This window comes from Numenius arquata, chromosome 16 (assembly GCF_964106895.1).
Source record: "Numenius arquata chromosome 16, bNumArq3.hap1.1, whole genome shotgun sequence".
Lineage (NCBI taxonomy): Eukaryota > Metazoa > Chordata > Aves > Charadriiformes > Scolopacidae > Numenius > Numenius arquata.
In genome coordinates this window covers 17,044,716-17,059,141 of record NC_133591.1, presented here as the reverse complement: position 1 = coordinate 17,059,141, position 14,426 = coordinate 17,044,716, and the positions used below count along the sequence as shown (strand labels likewise).

At 47.9% G+C, this 14,426-nt stretch overlaps 1 protein-coding gene across 1 annotated transcript; it reads left to right on the top strand.

Moving 5' to 3' along the window:
• Positions 1-743: 743 nt before the first annotated feature.
• Positions 744-13,995, top strand: LOC141472615 (membrane-anchored junction protein-like). Its single transcript, XM_074159766.1, has 10 exons — positions 744-844; positions 2,486-2,531; positions 3,802-3,877; positions 5,117-5,242; positions 6,577-6,608; positions 7,425-7,534; positions 9,696-9,750; positions 12,504-12,576; positions 12,960-13,104; positions 13,950-13,995. The coding sequence occupies exons 1-10, from the start codon at positions 744-746 to the stop codon at positions 13,993-13,995; spliced, it is 810 nt and encodes a 269-aa protein (XP_074015867.1).
• Positions 13,996-14,426: the final 431 nt, after the last annotated feature.

The window sequence follows — 14,426 nt, the reverse complement described above, 5'->3', positions numbered from 1 at the left end:
CAGCAGCGGCAGAGCCGCCGGTGGCCGCGGGGAGCCGGGGCGAAAGGAGCTCGGCCGGGCCCCGTCCGGCTCCCGTCGGCCGGGCTCGGCTCCAGCCTTCTCCCGGCCCGGCCCCGCCTGAGGTAAGGTCGGGCGGCGGGCGCGGCGGGGGCTTCCGGGGCCTCCCGGCGGTCGCCAGCGCCGGGGCTGCCCGGGGGCCTCGGGGCCGGCGGCGGGGCTGAGGAGGCGGCGGCATCTCCCCTCGGCGCCGGCCCCCGGGCTCTCCCTCCGCCCCGGGACTGCGGGGGCCGCAGGCGCTGGGGGGGCGGCGGGGCGAGGCGTTTCTCCGGGCTGTACCCGCGGGGGCTGCGGGGGACGCCACAGCCGGGTGGTCCCTGAGGGCCGGGGTCGGTCCTGGGCTGCCACACGGCCCTGCCGGGGCCTCGTCGACATCCCCCGGGGCGAGAGGCCTTGTCGGCCTCGAGGACGTTGGTGGGGACATCGCCGGAGCAGTGTGGCTGGAGGCGGGTGGCCGTCGGCTGGAAGTCTGTCCTCGAATCCTGCTCAAAACCGCTCTGCTTTATTGGAAATGACACCTGAATCCGCGATTTTCTGGCTGGTGGGAGGCCTGTTCTCCCTGCAGATGAGGAATCCCTGCTCACCATCCTTTCTTCTGGTAGGACAGCGTGAGATCTGGTGAAGGCTTTTAGTCGTTGACTTTTGACTCTCCTGCTCCCCTAGGCTACATCCAGGAAGGAGGAAAGATGTCACTGAAACCATTTACCTATCCCTTGCCTGAAACAAGGTTCCTTCATGCAGGCGGGCTTGTGTACAAATTTAAAATCCGGTACGGCAACTTCAGCAGGTAAGTGTGGGAAAGGCACAGTCAGCCTGGGTGCGATGGCTGCGTGTTGCAGTGAGTGAATACGAGACACAAAACTCAGGTTTGGGGGCTCCTCTGTCCTGCCTTCTTCCACTAACTATGAAAGCGGTCGCTTAAAAGTCGCTGCTGCACTCGCACAGGCTGAACGTTGGCCTGAGAGACTAATTTGAGCTGTATAAAATGCTCCTGTGTCACTGCCACGTCTGGGTTTTGTGCTTCAGTGGAACGAGAGGCTGTTTTTACTGATAGCGTTTTATGATTTTGTAAGTGTTTACTTGAGAAGCTCTAGAGCCTTTGTTACGGTTTAACCCCAGCCAACAGCTAAGCCCCACGTGGCCACTTGCTCAGTGTCCCGCAGTGGGGTGAGGGAGAGAATCAGAAGGGTGGAAGTAAGGATAAAGTGGGTTGAGATAAAGACAGTTTAATAAGTAAAGCAAAAGCCGTGTGCACAAACGAAATCGGGAAGTCCTTCGGTGCTTCCCATCAGCAGGCGGGTGTTTAATCTCCAGGAAAGCCGGGCTCCGTCACACCTAAGAGTTACTTGGGAAGACAAATGTCCACACTCCAGACCTAAAAGAAAATAACCCTCCCTCCTCCCCACCCCCTCACACTCCCCCCAACCGACGAGTCCCCGGCAGTCAGAGAGCAGGTCTGACACCCTTGGCGTGAGACCCTGGGTGGTGCCTTGCTTTCTTCCATTCTTTCCACCCTCGTCTCCTCATCGCCGTGGCAATGTCCCCTCCTGAATTGTGTTTCCCTGCTGATTGCTGAAGACTTCGTGACCACAGCCTAATTCTTGGGTGGGTGATGTCTGTCGTGCTGTGCTGTGTAATTCCTGTCATTGACTTGCTCTTTATCAAGCAAGGAGAGAGCCTTTCCGAAGAGGAAGGCAAGTTCTCGTCTCTGCTGGAGTTCTGGCTGGGGACCCTGAATGTGGAGGATGTGAGAATGGCTGCCTCCCGGGGCATATACCAGAGAATACTCGCATGCCATAATTCCTTACGCTCCACTGTATTTACTTATTTCCAAGTAACAGTTATGTGATTTGTTTGCTTTTTGATGGATTTGGATTTTCCTTAAGGCCTTCTCTCTCCCTCTGCATTTTGTTGTTGGCCGATACCTTGCAGCAAACAAGTTGGAGAAGCCAGCTTACAAAAGACGTGCAGAGTTTGCTGCAGGCAATACACAGCTCCCAGCATCACAGGGCTTAGCTCCAGTGCTGTGAAGGCCCGTTCCTCGGCAGGTTTGCACCGTGGAGGGGATTAAGAGACGTGTCCTGCTGGTTCCTTCTTGTAGGCCCTTGAGTGGAATGGCATCGCCATAGGCTGGAAGACAGGTACTGGTTTGAGGGCACCTGGTCAACAACCCTGTCCTAAAGGTTACTGAGGATGGACTGAAAAGATCTGATCTCCTCACACAAAATATAAAGGGGCAGAAAACCAAAGAGAAACAGTCCTCGTGGAATAATGGATATCTTTTACAAGCAATAAATTGGGAGTTCATCTGTCTGCAAAGTATTTTCTCTGTGCAATGGGAATTGTAGGTGTTTAAACTCTTTACAAGGACTGTCGCTCCGTTGCTCTTTGACTGGGCTGGGATGAACTCTCTCTGTTTGTTTCACAGCGCTCCTGATCTCAACACCACCGACAGTGCTGTCCAGGAGCTAGAGGTAGGAGAGGGAGCAGGTCCCTGGGACCTTCTCTGAATGTTGAGCTAAGCAAGTCTTATGTTTGTTATGGGACTGAGGACATTTTGTCAAATGCAGCGTTTCAAGTGAGAGTAATGGGGAACTTCTCTGGAGAGTACGAGGGTGAAAAAAATGACATAAATGAAAAATGCCATCAACAGGCAGCATTAATGTAGAAAAGTAAGGTTTTTATTTGAAGTATTTCAAAGAAGCTACTGACTGTTAAAATTGGACCCATGGAGCTGCCTATTTGTCGAGCTGGTTGCACCCCGTTCCTTTCCGGTTCCTGCTCAGGTTCATCCTGCAGCAGCACTTTCCCACGGTTCGGCTCTCAGCCCCAGACCTGGCCAGTGCTTTTAGCTTCTCAGGCCAGACGAGCTGTCACTCCCTCCTGTTGGTTCAGGAGCTGCGGTGCTGCTGGTGAGCGAGCCTGGCAGCAGCTCATCTACCGCTCGATTGCACATGCTTCCCTCCCAACTGAGGAGCCACTGGAACCAGTGGACGTGCTTTGAATGATGCCAGTACTTGGTGACCACTGATGAGCCCTGTTGGCGTCATCTTCTTCCTGAGACAGACGAAAGTCCCTGCCATTCCTGAGGAAATGAGACAAATATACTGCCTGCTTAAGAATGCTTCCTTACTTAATTTTAAGAAAAATCTTCAGCGTACAGTAATAGCATTATAAATATTATTGAAGAAAATGTGCTGACTTTAATTGATACAAAAAATTATAATTTAATTTTTTTTCTCTTTCACTTTTGAAAATATTGAAAGGTATTACTAGAAAAAGTTTCCCATTTGTAAAGCAGGAGTGAGTTGGGGCCGAATTGCAGTTCCCTTGTAACTGAATTGAGTCGATATGCAGAAAAAGAGGAATATGTTTATTTTCGAAGCAGGTCAATGCTACCTGTGTTTTGCTGGCAAAAAGGAGACTTCTTAAGTGTAAAACTTCTTAAATTTCAAAGCACACTTTCCCTCTTCATAGTGATGCTTCTGTGTTACTTCAAGATTAAGATACTAATTCACTTCAATGTCTGTGAGTCTGTGAGTGCAGCGCACTCTGGGTGATGGGAGGGAGTGCGGAGAAGAAGGGGAGGAGGAAAAGCAAAATATCTAGAACCTGCTCTTCCACGAGTCGTGCAAACTGTAAAGTAATTTTAAATTTTCCCCACGCCTTGAAACTGTACTTCACAGTCGAATTGTGGCTATATTGCTAATACTCTTCCTTTGTTTCTTTCTCTGGCCTCTCCAGGAAGCGATTCGAGTAATCCTTGGAAATCTTGATGACTTACATCCATTTTCTACAGACCACTTCACCATTTTCCCGTGTATCCTGTCTTTCCTACCTGTAAAAGAGAATTGCAAGACAAAGGGCGTTGCTTAATTCAACATTCGTGCCTGGTAGTGTGCAGATCTTTAGCTGGAGTGTGAAGCCTTTGCGCTTTGCAGTTTTACGTCAGCTGAAGATCCTCCTCAGGTGTTGCCTTCACTTGAGAACTGATGTGAAAAGAGAGTTTTGCAGTGTTTTGAGCTGAGTGCCTCTGTGTTCCGAATCAGATTTAGCCACAGAAAATGAACACGTGTATCTAAAGGGACAGGAATCCCACCTAATGTGATGGCAAGCAAAGCTCGTGCATTTCTTGAAAAGGCTGATAAAATGTCAAATGCTCTTTGCAGTCTCAGCAACGTTGGCCACAAGTCGAGAAGACGGCAGTAGTTTTCTCATAAGGTACGTTAGGATTAAATATCGTAGTTGCTGTAAAGGGTTCAAAAGAAGTTACTGTCATGAGGCTCTTGTTGAAGAGAAAAGTAAGTTGGTTGAATGAGACGCCTTTTCGGTCCTAAGGGGTGTCAATTTGGGAATCAGATCAGGCCCTTTGGTATCCCCTCCCGTGGTTCTGGGTGCCCAGGAGTAATGAACATCTGGGTGTTTCCTCCTCCAAGGCATTCCCTTCCAGTCCTGGAAGATGGCCCCATTGCCACACTTTATAAAAGCAGGCAAGAACGAGGTCATCCTCTTTCTCTGTCAGAAGGTGATGAGAGCAACTTACTCCTGTTCCTGCCAGGAAGAGAAGGTGGCCGAGAGCATCGTCAGACGGGAAGCACCAAAACAAATGTTGGGCTTGTTGGTTTGCTTCACTAAAGCTCAGCCAGTTTTGCCTGCGTGCTTGAGGAGAGTTTGATTCATGGACTTGTATTTCTAGAACTCGAAAATCCATCCCCGTGCTTGGCCAGCACTGGGCCCTGGTGAGAACTGCGAGCTCAGAGGCCTGGTGTGATGAATTGTCCTGCAGCCTGTGTGTCAGGCTCCTTGCTGGGGCATAACTCTTAGTTACTCACAAGCTGTGGGTGAGTGGGAGCTCTGGGAGAGGGTCACCGGGATGAGTGTTTCTTGTAATGTGTCACTAGTGGTTTTTCATACGGTTCTTACTGATGGATTGTATGTGCTGCCTTACACGCACATGCCAGGTGGTGTGACTTGTGAAGCCTTACCAGAAGACATTGTCAGGGCGCCTGCTCCTTTGAAACGTTAGTGCTGTGTTCTTAAGCCTTAGCATCGTTCTCAGATTGGAGTAAATGGGAGAGGGTATCGAAGATGAGATTCAAACATGAGAATGTCCATCTTGTGCCTTATCCCTACATTTGCACTATGTATCTGGAACTCAACTCATTCCAGCAGAACGTATCTTGTGGTAAGTCACTATGGTTATGTTTGGATAATTTCTGGAAACATGTGTCATCTGTGTCTTGCTTTTCCCTTTCCTTTCATCTACCGTGTCTTTGAGTTGGAGGGAGCAAACCTGCGTGCAGCGTGGCTGTGCTGTGGATTTGAGATAGAGCAGAACAGCGTGTTCTCTTTTGTCCTGTATTGCCCTTCTAAAATTTCCTGAACCTCTCTGCCTTTTCTACCCCTGCTGACTCTTCAGCTAGTATTTTTATGAAGCTGTGCCCAGCAGCTCCCAGCCTTTGTTCTGTAATGCCAGTAGCTGGGCTGGAGCCAGTACGTGTGTATGGGCTGCATGTTTTTCTTCCTTGTGCTTGACCACGTTTGTTGACATTGAACTTCACGCTCTTTGTTTCTGTTGTCCTAAAGAAAGAATGCATTTTTTTTTTCTAAATAATGATAGTCATAATGGTAATAATGATTAGCAAATGTTGTCGCCTCACTAGTGTCTCGTTTTCCAGGTTTTCGGTGAATTCCCTGAGCAGCCTCAGGCCCCAGCTGAGACCTCTGTGGGACACCACATTTAACCTCCTCTGTTGTGAAAACCGAGTGTTATTCTTACTGTTTCCTGTTCTGATTATTGGTCCCTGTGAAAAGCTGCTGGTTTTTCTTGTGACTGCTTAGTGCAGATATTGTGGTCTCCTTTGTAAAATGGAGAAGCGGTCATTCCTTGGTCTCCCCCATTTGCTCGCGTGTAGCAGCCCCTGTCAAAGATACCATCTTTGGATGTAAAAATTCCTAAAGGTGGAGAATTCAGTCACTTCCCTGTACACCTTGCTCCAGTATTGAATCGCACTCTGCAACGGTTGTACATTTCTGTTCTAAAATTATGCACAGCATAATGTGCTATTACTTTCAGGCACTGGTGTTTCTAGTTTCTGTTGGCAGGGATTTTCCTTCAGGAAGATACGTATGGATGCCATGCACCAGAGGTTGGCTGGCCAATATTCTGGGGAGTCCATGCTCAGGCTGTCCTTGTGTCTTCCCTCTGGTGCCTAAAATACAGTGATGCCAACAGTTCTTCATTCCTTCTTCTCTTCTGAAGACTCCTTTAATTCTTCAAGAAAAGCAACTGTCCCCATCCCATTGACATGGGGTATTCCCAGCCAGGAATTCTAATTGTGAAAGAGCTGCGTTTGCAGTTTTTCAGTGTCAATATATCATATGCAAGTCCAGCATGGTTTCTGAGGAGTTTATCTTGTTTGCCAAAAGTGAGGTGCAATGCAAAAATGTACTTTTAAGTTGGTTAAAGAAAGTCCAGTCACCAAATATTCACCAAATTTTATAATACTTCTGTTACAGGTAAAGAAGTAAACAAGGGCAGTGATGGACTTGTAAGTTTTTTATGTGTTTTTTGTTTGGTTTTTTTTGTTTTTTTTTTTGTTTTTTTTTTTAAGTTATATTCTAAATAGTGTGGAGAAGCAGAATAGAGATCCAGGCAATGCTCTAGTTCTCCTTTTTCTGGGTGTCAGTCAGGCATTGTGAGGTGGCACTGAATTCTCACCTGTAACCATCCAAGCTGGGAGAAATCATCCTGTTGGTTCCATCAGCCTTTGAATGAAGTCCTGCCTGAGGAGCCGAGGGCCCTGGTGGCTGCAGTGAAATGTGTTTTCTACAACTCTGAGCCGAGCTGTCAAATGGTTTCTTCACTGTGAGAGTCTGTAGGAGGAGGTCAATATGGCTGAATCATTAAGTAGTTTCCTTGGTGCTGTGTCGTAAACAACAAAGTTAAGCTTCTTTGGAAAGTTTTTGTTTAATGAGAGCTCCGGGTAGGTTTGGTTTTGATCCGAGTGTCTAAAAATGGAGTGAATTAGTGAATATGTCCTGTGCAAATTCCCCAAAAGAAACTCCTGCTCTCTCTGCTAGCATTACATTCCTGCTAATGACATTCCTCGGCCCTCCTCTGAAGGTGGAGCAAACAGTGTGTTCTGGCAAGCAGTATTTCTTGTTGAGAACTGTTGAGCATAATTCTCTGGATGGCCTCAGTGCTCATCTTCTGTTTGAATAAGGCAGAAGCGTTTTTTTGGTCTTTATTGTATAAACATGACCAATTTTGCAAAATAGGAATGTATATTAACTCTGGATTTTTTTTTTAAACTAGAAAAGTCAAAATCAAATGCTATCAATACCAAGTTTGCAATGTTTTGAAGGTCAAGAGAAGCAATGAAGCATCAGAAAGTCCTGCAGTGGAAGAAAAGGTGAAGAGGAGAAGAGTGGAAGTCGGAGCAGAGACCTCATGCCCGCGGTTGGGTACGGACAGGTCAGTTGGCTACAAAATAGACTTCTAGGGCACATACCAGAATTTTTAATGTCTCTTGTACCTTCCTCCGGTTTCATGCCTGGGTGATCCCTTGCCCCATTTGTCTTCTTCCTTCTCTTCCATAGGTGACAGGACCTAAGCAGCATTGCCCGTGTTTGGAGAAAGTTGTCCCGTGCTTTCAGGCTCCTGTGCCGTTAACTAGGGGTCTCCCTATTGATCTCCTTTGTGTTCACGTTCTCTGTAGAATCACAGTGGGGTGAGACCTCAGCAGGGTGACAAAGCAGGGCACTGGCTCACGCACCTGAGCTGGGGGTGGGAGGGAAGAACTGGGAGCAGTTTTCCAGCTGAAGGCCAGTCTGTTCCTCTGGGTCGGCTGGTGAATGCTGCCTCACCGCTTGAGGCTGAGGTCCCTCTCTGGGCATTTCACAGAATCACTGCGGTAGGATGGGACCTTTGAGATCATTGAGTCCAACCCCTCCTGCTTGATGGGGAGGGGTTGCACACAGAGCACGTTGCCCAGGATGTGTCCCTTCAGGTGGACTCCAAGGGTGGAGATGCCACAATTTCTGTAGGCCGTTTCTGGTTGCCGTTCTTGACCACAGTTGCAGTCAGAAAGTTGTTTCTTGTGTTCAGATTTCATTTCATGTTTTGCAATTTGTGCCCTTTGCCTCTTGTCCTGCCAGAAGGCGCTGTTGAAGAGAGCCTGTCTCCTTCTTCTTTCTTCCCTCCCATCTGGTATATGTTGATAAGATCCCCTCTGAGCCTTCTCCAGGCTGAACAATCCCAGCTCTTCCAACGTCTCCACATATGAAAAGCGCTCCTGTCCCTTCATCATCTTTGTTGCCCGTTGCTGGGCTCACCCCACTGAGTACCCGTCTTGTCCTGGGGAGCCCTGTCTGGACGGAGCCCACAGAGGGGAAGGAGCCTGAGCAGAGGGGAAGGATCACCTCCCTCGAGCTGCTGGCGAAACTCTTCCTAATGCACCCCAGGGGCTTGTTGGCCGCCCTCAGCACGAGGGCGCAATGCCGGCTCATGCTGGCTGACTTCAGGCTGAGTTCTCGATCACCTTCCAGAGGCAGGCCCATCGTTAGTTATAGGGTAGCTGGAGTGTAGCTTTAAAAAAAGACAATTTGTGTCTGTACTTAACATTCACAGGTATCTGGCAGAGAGTCCCAGATCCAGTGGTGTGATCGGATGATCACCTTCCCCCTTCCATGGCGATGGACAGACCATGTCAAATCATCTCCTTTGGTGCCTTAGATTCTTCCCACTCCCCAAGTGTATTTCATGCAGAGATTAGAACGGGAGAAGCCTGAAGCCTTTTCCTGCTCATATAAATGTAGTCCTTAATTTCCGTCTCTCCCATCAGTTTCTAGTCACAATAAAACTCGTGGAAATGGGTGAAGAATGAGACCAGGATCCAGAATGCTTTCTAATCTGTTTTTGCCAAGACATGGGTTGTAGATGCCTAAAATATAAGGCCATAAAAGGCTCTTTCATGATCCAGTTTGGCAGTCATCACCTCTTGATCTTTTTTTCTGTTTGGACAAGCTGTTTTGCTCACAGTTCCTCACGGGGCATTTGGATTCGTGTTTTCTTGGGGTACTATTGAGAGCTGAGCTCTCCAAATCTCCAGGATTGAGAGATCCCTCCCCAGTGTGTCCCTCCCCAGTGACACCGATCAGGACAATTTTGTGTGCAAATCAGGGTTGGTTTTCCCCACGTGGGTCACTTTGTACCTCTCTGTACAGAGTTTCCTCTGCCATGTTATTGCTCCGTGACCGAGTCTTGTAAGATCTTTCTGTGGTTCTTTGCGCCCTGCCCTTCTCTTTGTGTCAGTAACCTTATAGGATTTGCAGCTTTCTCAGTTTGCTGCCCATCCCCCTTTCCAGGTCATGTAATGCTTTTTTTCTCCTCTTTAACTGCTTATTGGTTTTACTAGAAAAGCAGAAAGCCTGATACTGGAATGAGTGCCTATTTTTGTTTTTGAAATGAGACTTTAAAGCATGAGAACAAATAGAGATTAAGAGTATCTATGTTGTTGGCTAGAGGTACTAAAACCCTGATTTCTAATAAAATACTCGGAGTAGCCATTTACAAGATTGCTTCCTTTTTGTGACTTCTTGTAAACTCAGTTCTTCCTTCTCTGACCTCTTTTTAGAACCGGAACCGACTGTGTTCACCATATGGGTAAAGCAAAGCATGGATGTGAAATGGTAAGCTACAGAATATTCAGAAAGAGATAACAGTATCTGTTTAGTCCTAAATTCTTAAAGCGGCAAGGATAAAAATGCCTTCATGTAGGTTTTTTCTCCTTATCACCTGCATCGCCTGCATGGAGGCATTTGTGATTCCTGACTTAGCCAAGGGATGAATTTTCCTGGGAGACGACACGAGCTTTTCTGACTGTTGAGCTCTGAGCTGTAGGGGTGAGCTCAGACTCCTGGAGATGAACCCGAAGGATGCCCTGCCTTGTCTTCAAGACTCCAGTCCTCTTTTCCCTCCCATGCCCATTTGTGCAGAACTCCCTGGAGGGCCAACAGTGGGTGCTGACACCTTGGCATTGGCTCCAGCGTGAGTATTTGCCACTCCCCACCAGTGTCCTTTCTTGGTGCTGATGGCCTTGCAGCATCTCCCTCTTCTTGAAACAGCCTCTTCTCACTGTGGCATCGGAAGGCAGATTTACAACAGGATTGTTCCAGAGGGATTGTCACTTGCTTTCTAAACCCATTGTTCTCCAGAGACCTTGTCAGGAGGGAAGGATTCTTTCTCTTTTAGCTCACAGCTAAAGGCTGCTCTGACAGAGCTGCTGTTGGGCACAGCCTTTGGGAAACGGGGTCTTCACTGACACCCCTGTTCTCCTGCTCCTGGCTGTTGCCCATCCTCCCAAATGTCCCAGTGTGTTTCATCCATTTTCTGGACACTGATGCCCATTCTAATTTAGTTCAAATCCCTGCCACAGTCTCACCTTCCTGGCCTTTTTCCTGCTCCAGCTCTTCAGAGAGAGGATTTTACGAGAAGGCAAACTCATTCCTCTTGGGTTTGTCCACAAAGGAAGTTTCCTGGTGGTATATAAGGAACAACTTCTTCTCCCCCTGTTCCTTGGGAGGTGAACAGTTGCATCAAATACCTGGATTTCTGCGTGTTTCTGCATGATGACGTACTGCCCCCATTTCAGGAACCTTCTGGACCTCTCCACAACTGGCTGAGCCTTTACGCAAATGCCATGTGTGGGCTTGCTTGAAATCTCAGGTGGCCAAGCCATACTGCCTGCTTGCTCCTGGAGATCTGGTTCCAAAGGTCCAACCGCAGCATAATTGATCTGCAGGGATTCACTGCAGATACAATGGCCTGCGATTTCAGGTGCTACTAGTTGCATGGTTACCTTCAGCCTGCCCAGATAAACTCCTGTATTGAAACGGCCCTCACTTTGTTGTAAGCCCAAAACTTCCTTTCAGAAGAGGGCTTTTTATCAGGTAAACTAATGTGGGAGGACATCCTGAGCTCTTTCCAGGTAAACTATGGAACTATGAAGAATGACTCGTCAGCTCAGCAAATACCAATTAAGGTGAGAAGAACCTGCTCCAGAACAGATGCTTGTGCCACCTTGACTTGTACCTGAAATTTGCACTAGTCAGGGCACTGTTACGCTGAGAGGGATGTCCAGACACAAACTGTTGTGTTTATGAATACCAGAGCAGGGATCACGAGTGCCACCTGAAGTCATGGGCAGATGACCCTTCCCTTACATGCGTTTTTTTTGGGAGATTAGAGCCAGGTGCTTCTGTGACATGCTTTCCATTTGGTGTGCTTTCCATTTGCTTTCTTTTAGTTTTCAGGATCAGAAGAAAGATTATGTTTAGGAAAAACCATATGCACAGCTCCTGTGCTTCCTCAGGATTCTTCTGATCATTCCTCTAGGGCTCTTGTTCACTTTATCAGCAGCGTATGACTTTGGATCCAGATCCGCCTGGTGTTTTAGAAGGCATCTCAAAAAGGGAAGGGTCTCGTTAAACATGAAGGAAATCTGTCTACTTAGTACCCATAGGACTGACATTACAACGTGGTCACTCAATCCAGAAGGAGGAGCGTGGAAGTGCCGCAGTCACACGGCTGTTAAGTAGATTGCATTTTCAGCTCCATCCAAACACCTTCTCGGCCTGTGATCTGGACAGCAGGTTGTCTGGGCAGGATGAGCGGTGTGGAGCCTACACAGCTTCCCACTTACCGAGGGCACCAGGAGCGGCCAAAGAAAGAGAAAAGAGAACTGAGAGACGCTCAGACTGTCACTGCAGATAATTTTCCTAACTTAGTTAATGCTCTGAGACTAAACTGCAAAGATCTCGGACCATCTACAGTCCGGAATTTTGCGTGAACCTGAGCTTAGTGTAAGAGAAACACCATCAGGGAGTGGATCAGTTCTTCTCTTATCTTCTCTCTATGACAAAGTTGGTTTATTCTCTCTCAAAGCTTACACGCCGATTTTGTTGTTTGTGGTCCTTTGTATTGCTGATAGCGTTCCTCATGGGTATCCCTGGCTCACCTCTTGCTTCTGGCACTTTTCACTTTTGTCCCTTCCCACTTACTCCATTTCCTGTGCCCGTGCCTTAGCAGGCCTGATGTTTAGGGGCCTGTATTGCCCAGTGGCTGTCATTTCCCGCAGCACCTCTGTGTGTTTTGTTAAAATCTCTGTCTATGGCATAGCTGCTGCTGTTCTTTCACTATCTGCTATGTTAAAGTCTACTCAATGAATTGCAGCTTTATTTTGGGCTTGGGAATGTCCTGAGGAGGGCGAGGTAGAAATCGATTGGTGAAGAAAGTCCTCCTAGTAGCAGGAAAAGAAATGAAAATCACAGAACAAGAGAGTAGACCTTGCCTTTTAGTTCTTAGAGCAAGCAAAGAGGGAAAAATCTCCTGCGCAACAGAATTTTACACGGTGTGACGGTTCTTGGTTTCCTTTTCCTTTCAGAATTCCTCCAAAGAAAAGGAGCATGAGTTTAGTCCAGCATCCCTTAGCGTGGGCTGTAAGCAAGAGAGTTTCTGTAAGTAAGGAATTCCCGTCTCGTTCCATTCAAATTGGTCCTGTCGCCTCCAAAGCTGTAAGGATGACGTCGGTGTTAGTTTTCCTTTTAAAATTGTGTTTGGTATTTTCCAGCATGTGAGATTAGGCATTAGAACCACCGTAAAGTGGTAGGTCAGCAATGACTTTGGCTGAGACTCTTTTCCGCGTAACACGTTCTCGCCCACGGAGCGAGGCTGAGATGGGAGCCCACCTCCAAACCAGTCTGCATGGGGATGGCGGTAACACCTCCCAGGGTCATGGCCCTCGGAGCCTGGCCCCCGCTCTCAGCATCGAGGTCTGCCGTCGGTACGCAGGGAGTGTGGAGAGAGCCAGCTTGTGGTTTTGTTCTTCTGTTCCTTATAGGGGGTCCTGGGGAATCTGACCTTGAACAGAAACCAGCAACCGCCCAGGCTGAGGGTGCAACGCAGCTACTGCAGCGAAGGGACCCAACGGTGAACAAAGGAAGCACAGAGTCCGAAGGAAGAGGTGTCTCAAAGTTCTGGAGAAGGTACTGACCCTGCAGCTTTGAGCAGATGCAGGCATGGCTGTGTGCGAGCCTGTGTGGGAGCCTGTGTCTGGTTCTGGCAGTTCAGGTGATTCTACATGAGCTTGAAAAACGGCCACCTCTTTTCTGTGGTTAAACCAAAGTCTCCCAGGGCAAAGGAACCTTCAGGGATGTCCTGTGGTAAGGGGCAACGTTCCCAATAAATGCTCCTCTTGTGAATTGCCTTTGGGAAAAAACCTCCCCACGGGAGGGTTCCTGATCCCAGTCCCAGCCCCCATCCAGTGGGGCTTTTATCAGCTGAGGAGTGTCACCTCTGGCCCCATTTCTAAAGGGCTTCAACGCTCCCCTTCTAACGGGGCCTTCCCGGGATGGACCTTCAGTCCTGTCCAGGTAAGCAGGACCTTTATTTGGCAACTCAGCAACTGTGGCCTTGGTAACCTTGACTGCCAAAGACACCCTTCGAAACTCTAATTAAAGTAGCTGTGCAGAGCGTTGCTCGGCGCTGCTGCCCGAAGGAGTGCTCTGAAGCTGTGGAGCTGTACCCGCAGGAGCGTTCTGTTCCCTGTGCAGCACACGTTGAACATCAGCAGTGACTGTTGGTTTGACTGTCGGTTTGAGTTAGTTTTGGAAGAATTAAAACTCCTTGTTAATCATAATGTGCGCCAGTGCCTTTAACGAGACCATCGTGGCACAAGTTATTCTTTATATTTCCTCTATTTTTTCAGTCTTCCTCTGTATTACTTTGCACTGGGGTTGTGTCTTTCTGGTGGACATAAATGAGCGTGTTATTACAACTCTCAGAGAAACATTTGAAGTATAATGTGCTCTTTCTGTTGTTGTTTCCCCAGCATGATCTGTTCGCCACTACAGCACCTTTTTGGTGGAAAGAACTGACCTGGAAGTACTGATTGTTGTGGAAAGGTAACCTGGTAGCACGGATGTCGGGTGGTATTGTTTCTTGTGTAATTCAGCTTTTCACATTGCTTGTCTCAGCTGTTCAGTGCTTCAAATGAAATTCTACTGTGTGTACATTTTCACATTAATGTACTGAAGACATTGGGTTAGAATGTCTTTTTCTTCAAAACCTAGAGTTTTTGCAAAAAGAGCAACAAGCTTTGAGATCTTGATCCTTGAGTGTCATAAATTGGGAATGTTACATTTAGAAATCATTATATGAGATTCTAATAAAACAAGCATCAACTTGGAACTGCGTGTTGTTTTAATCATAGAATCATAGACTCACAGAAGGGTTTGGGTTGGAAGGGACCCTAAAGACCACCCAGTGCCACCCCCTGCCCTGGGCAGGGACACCTCCCACCAGACCA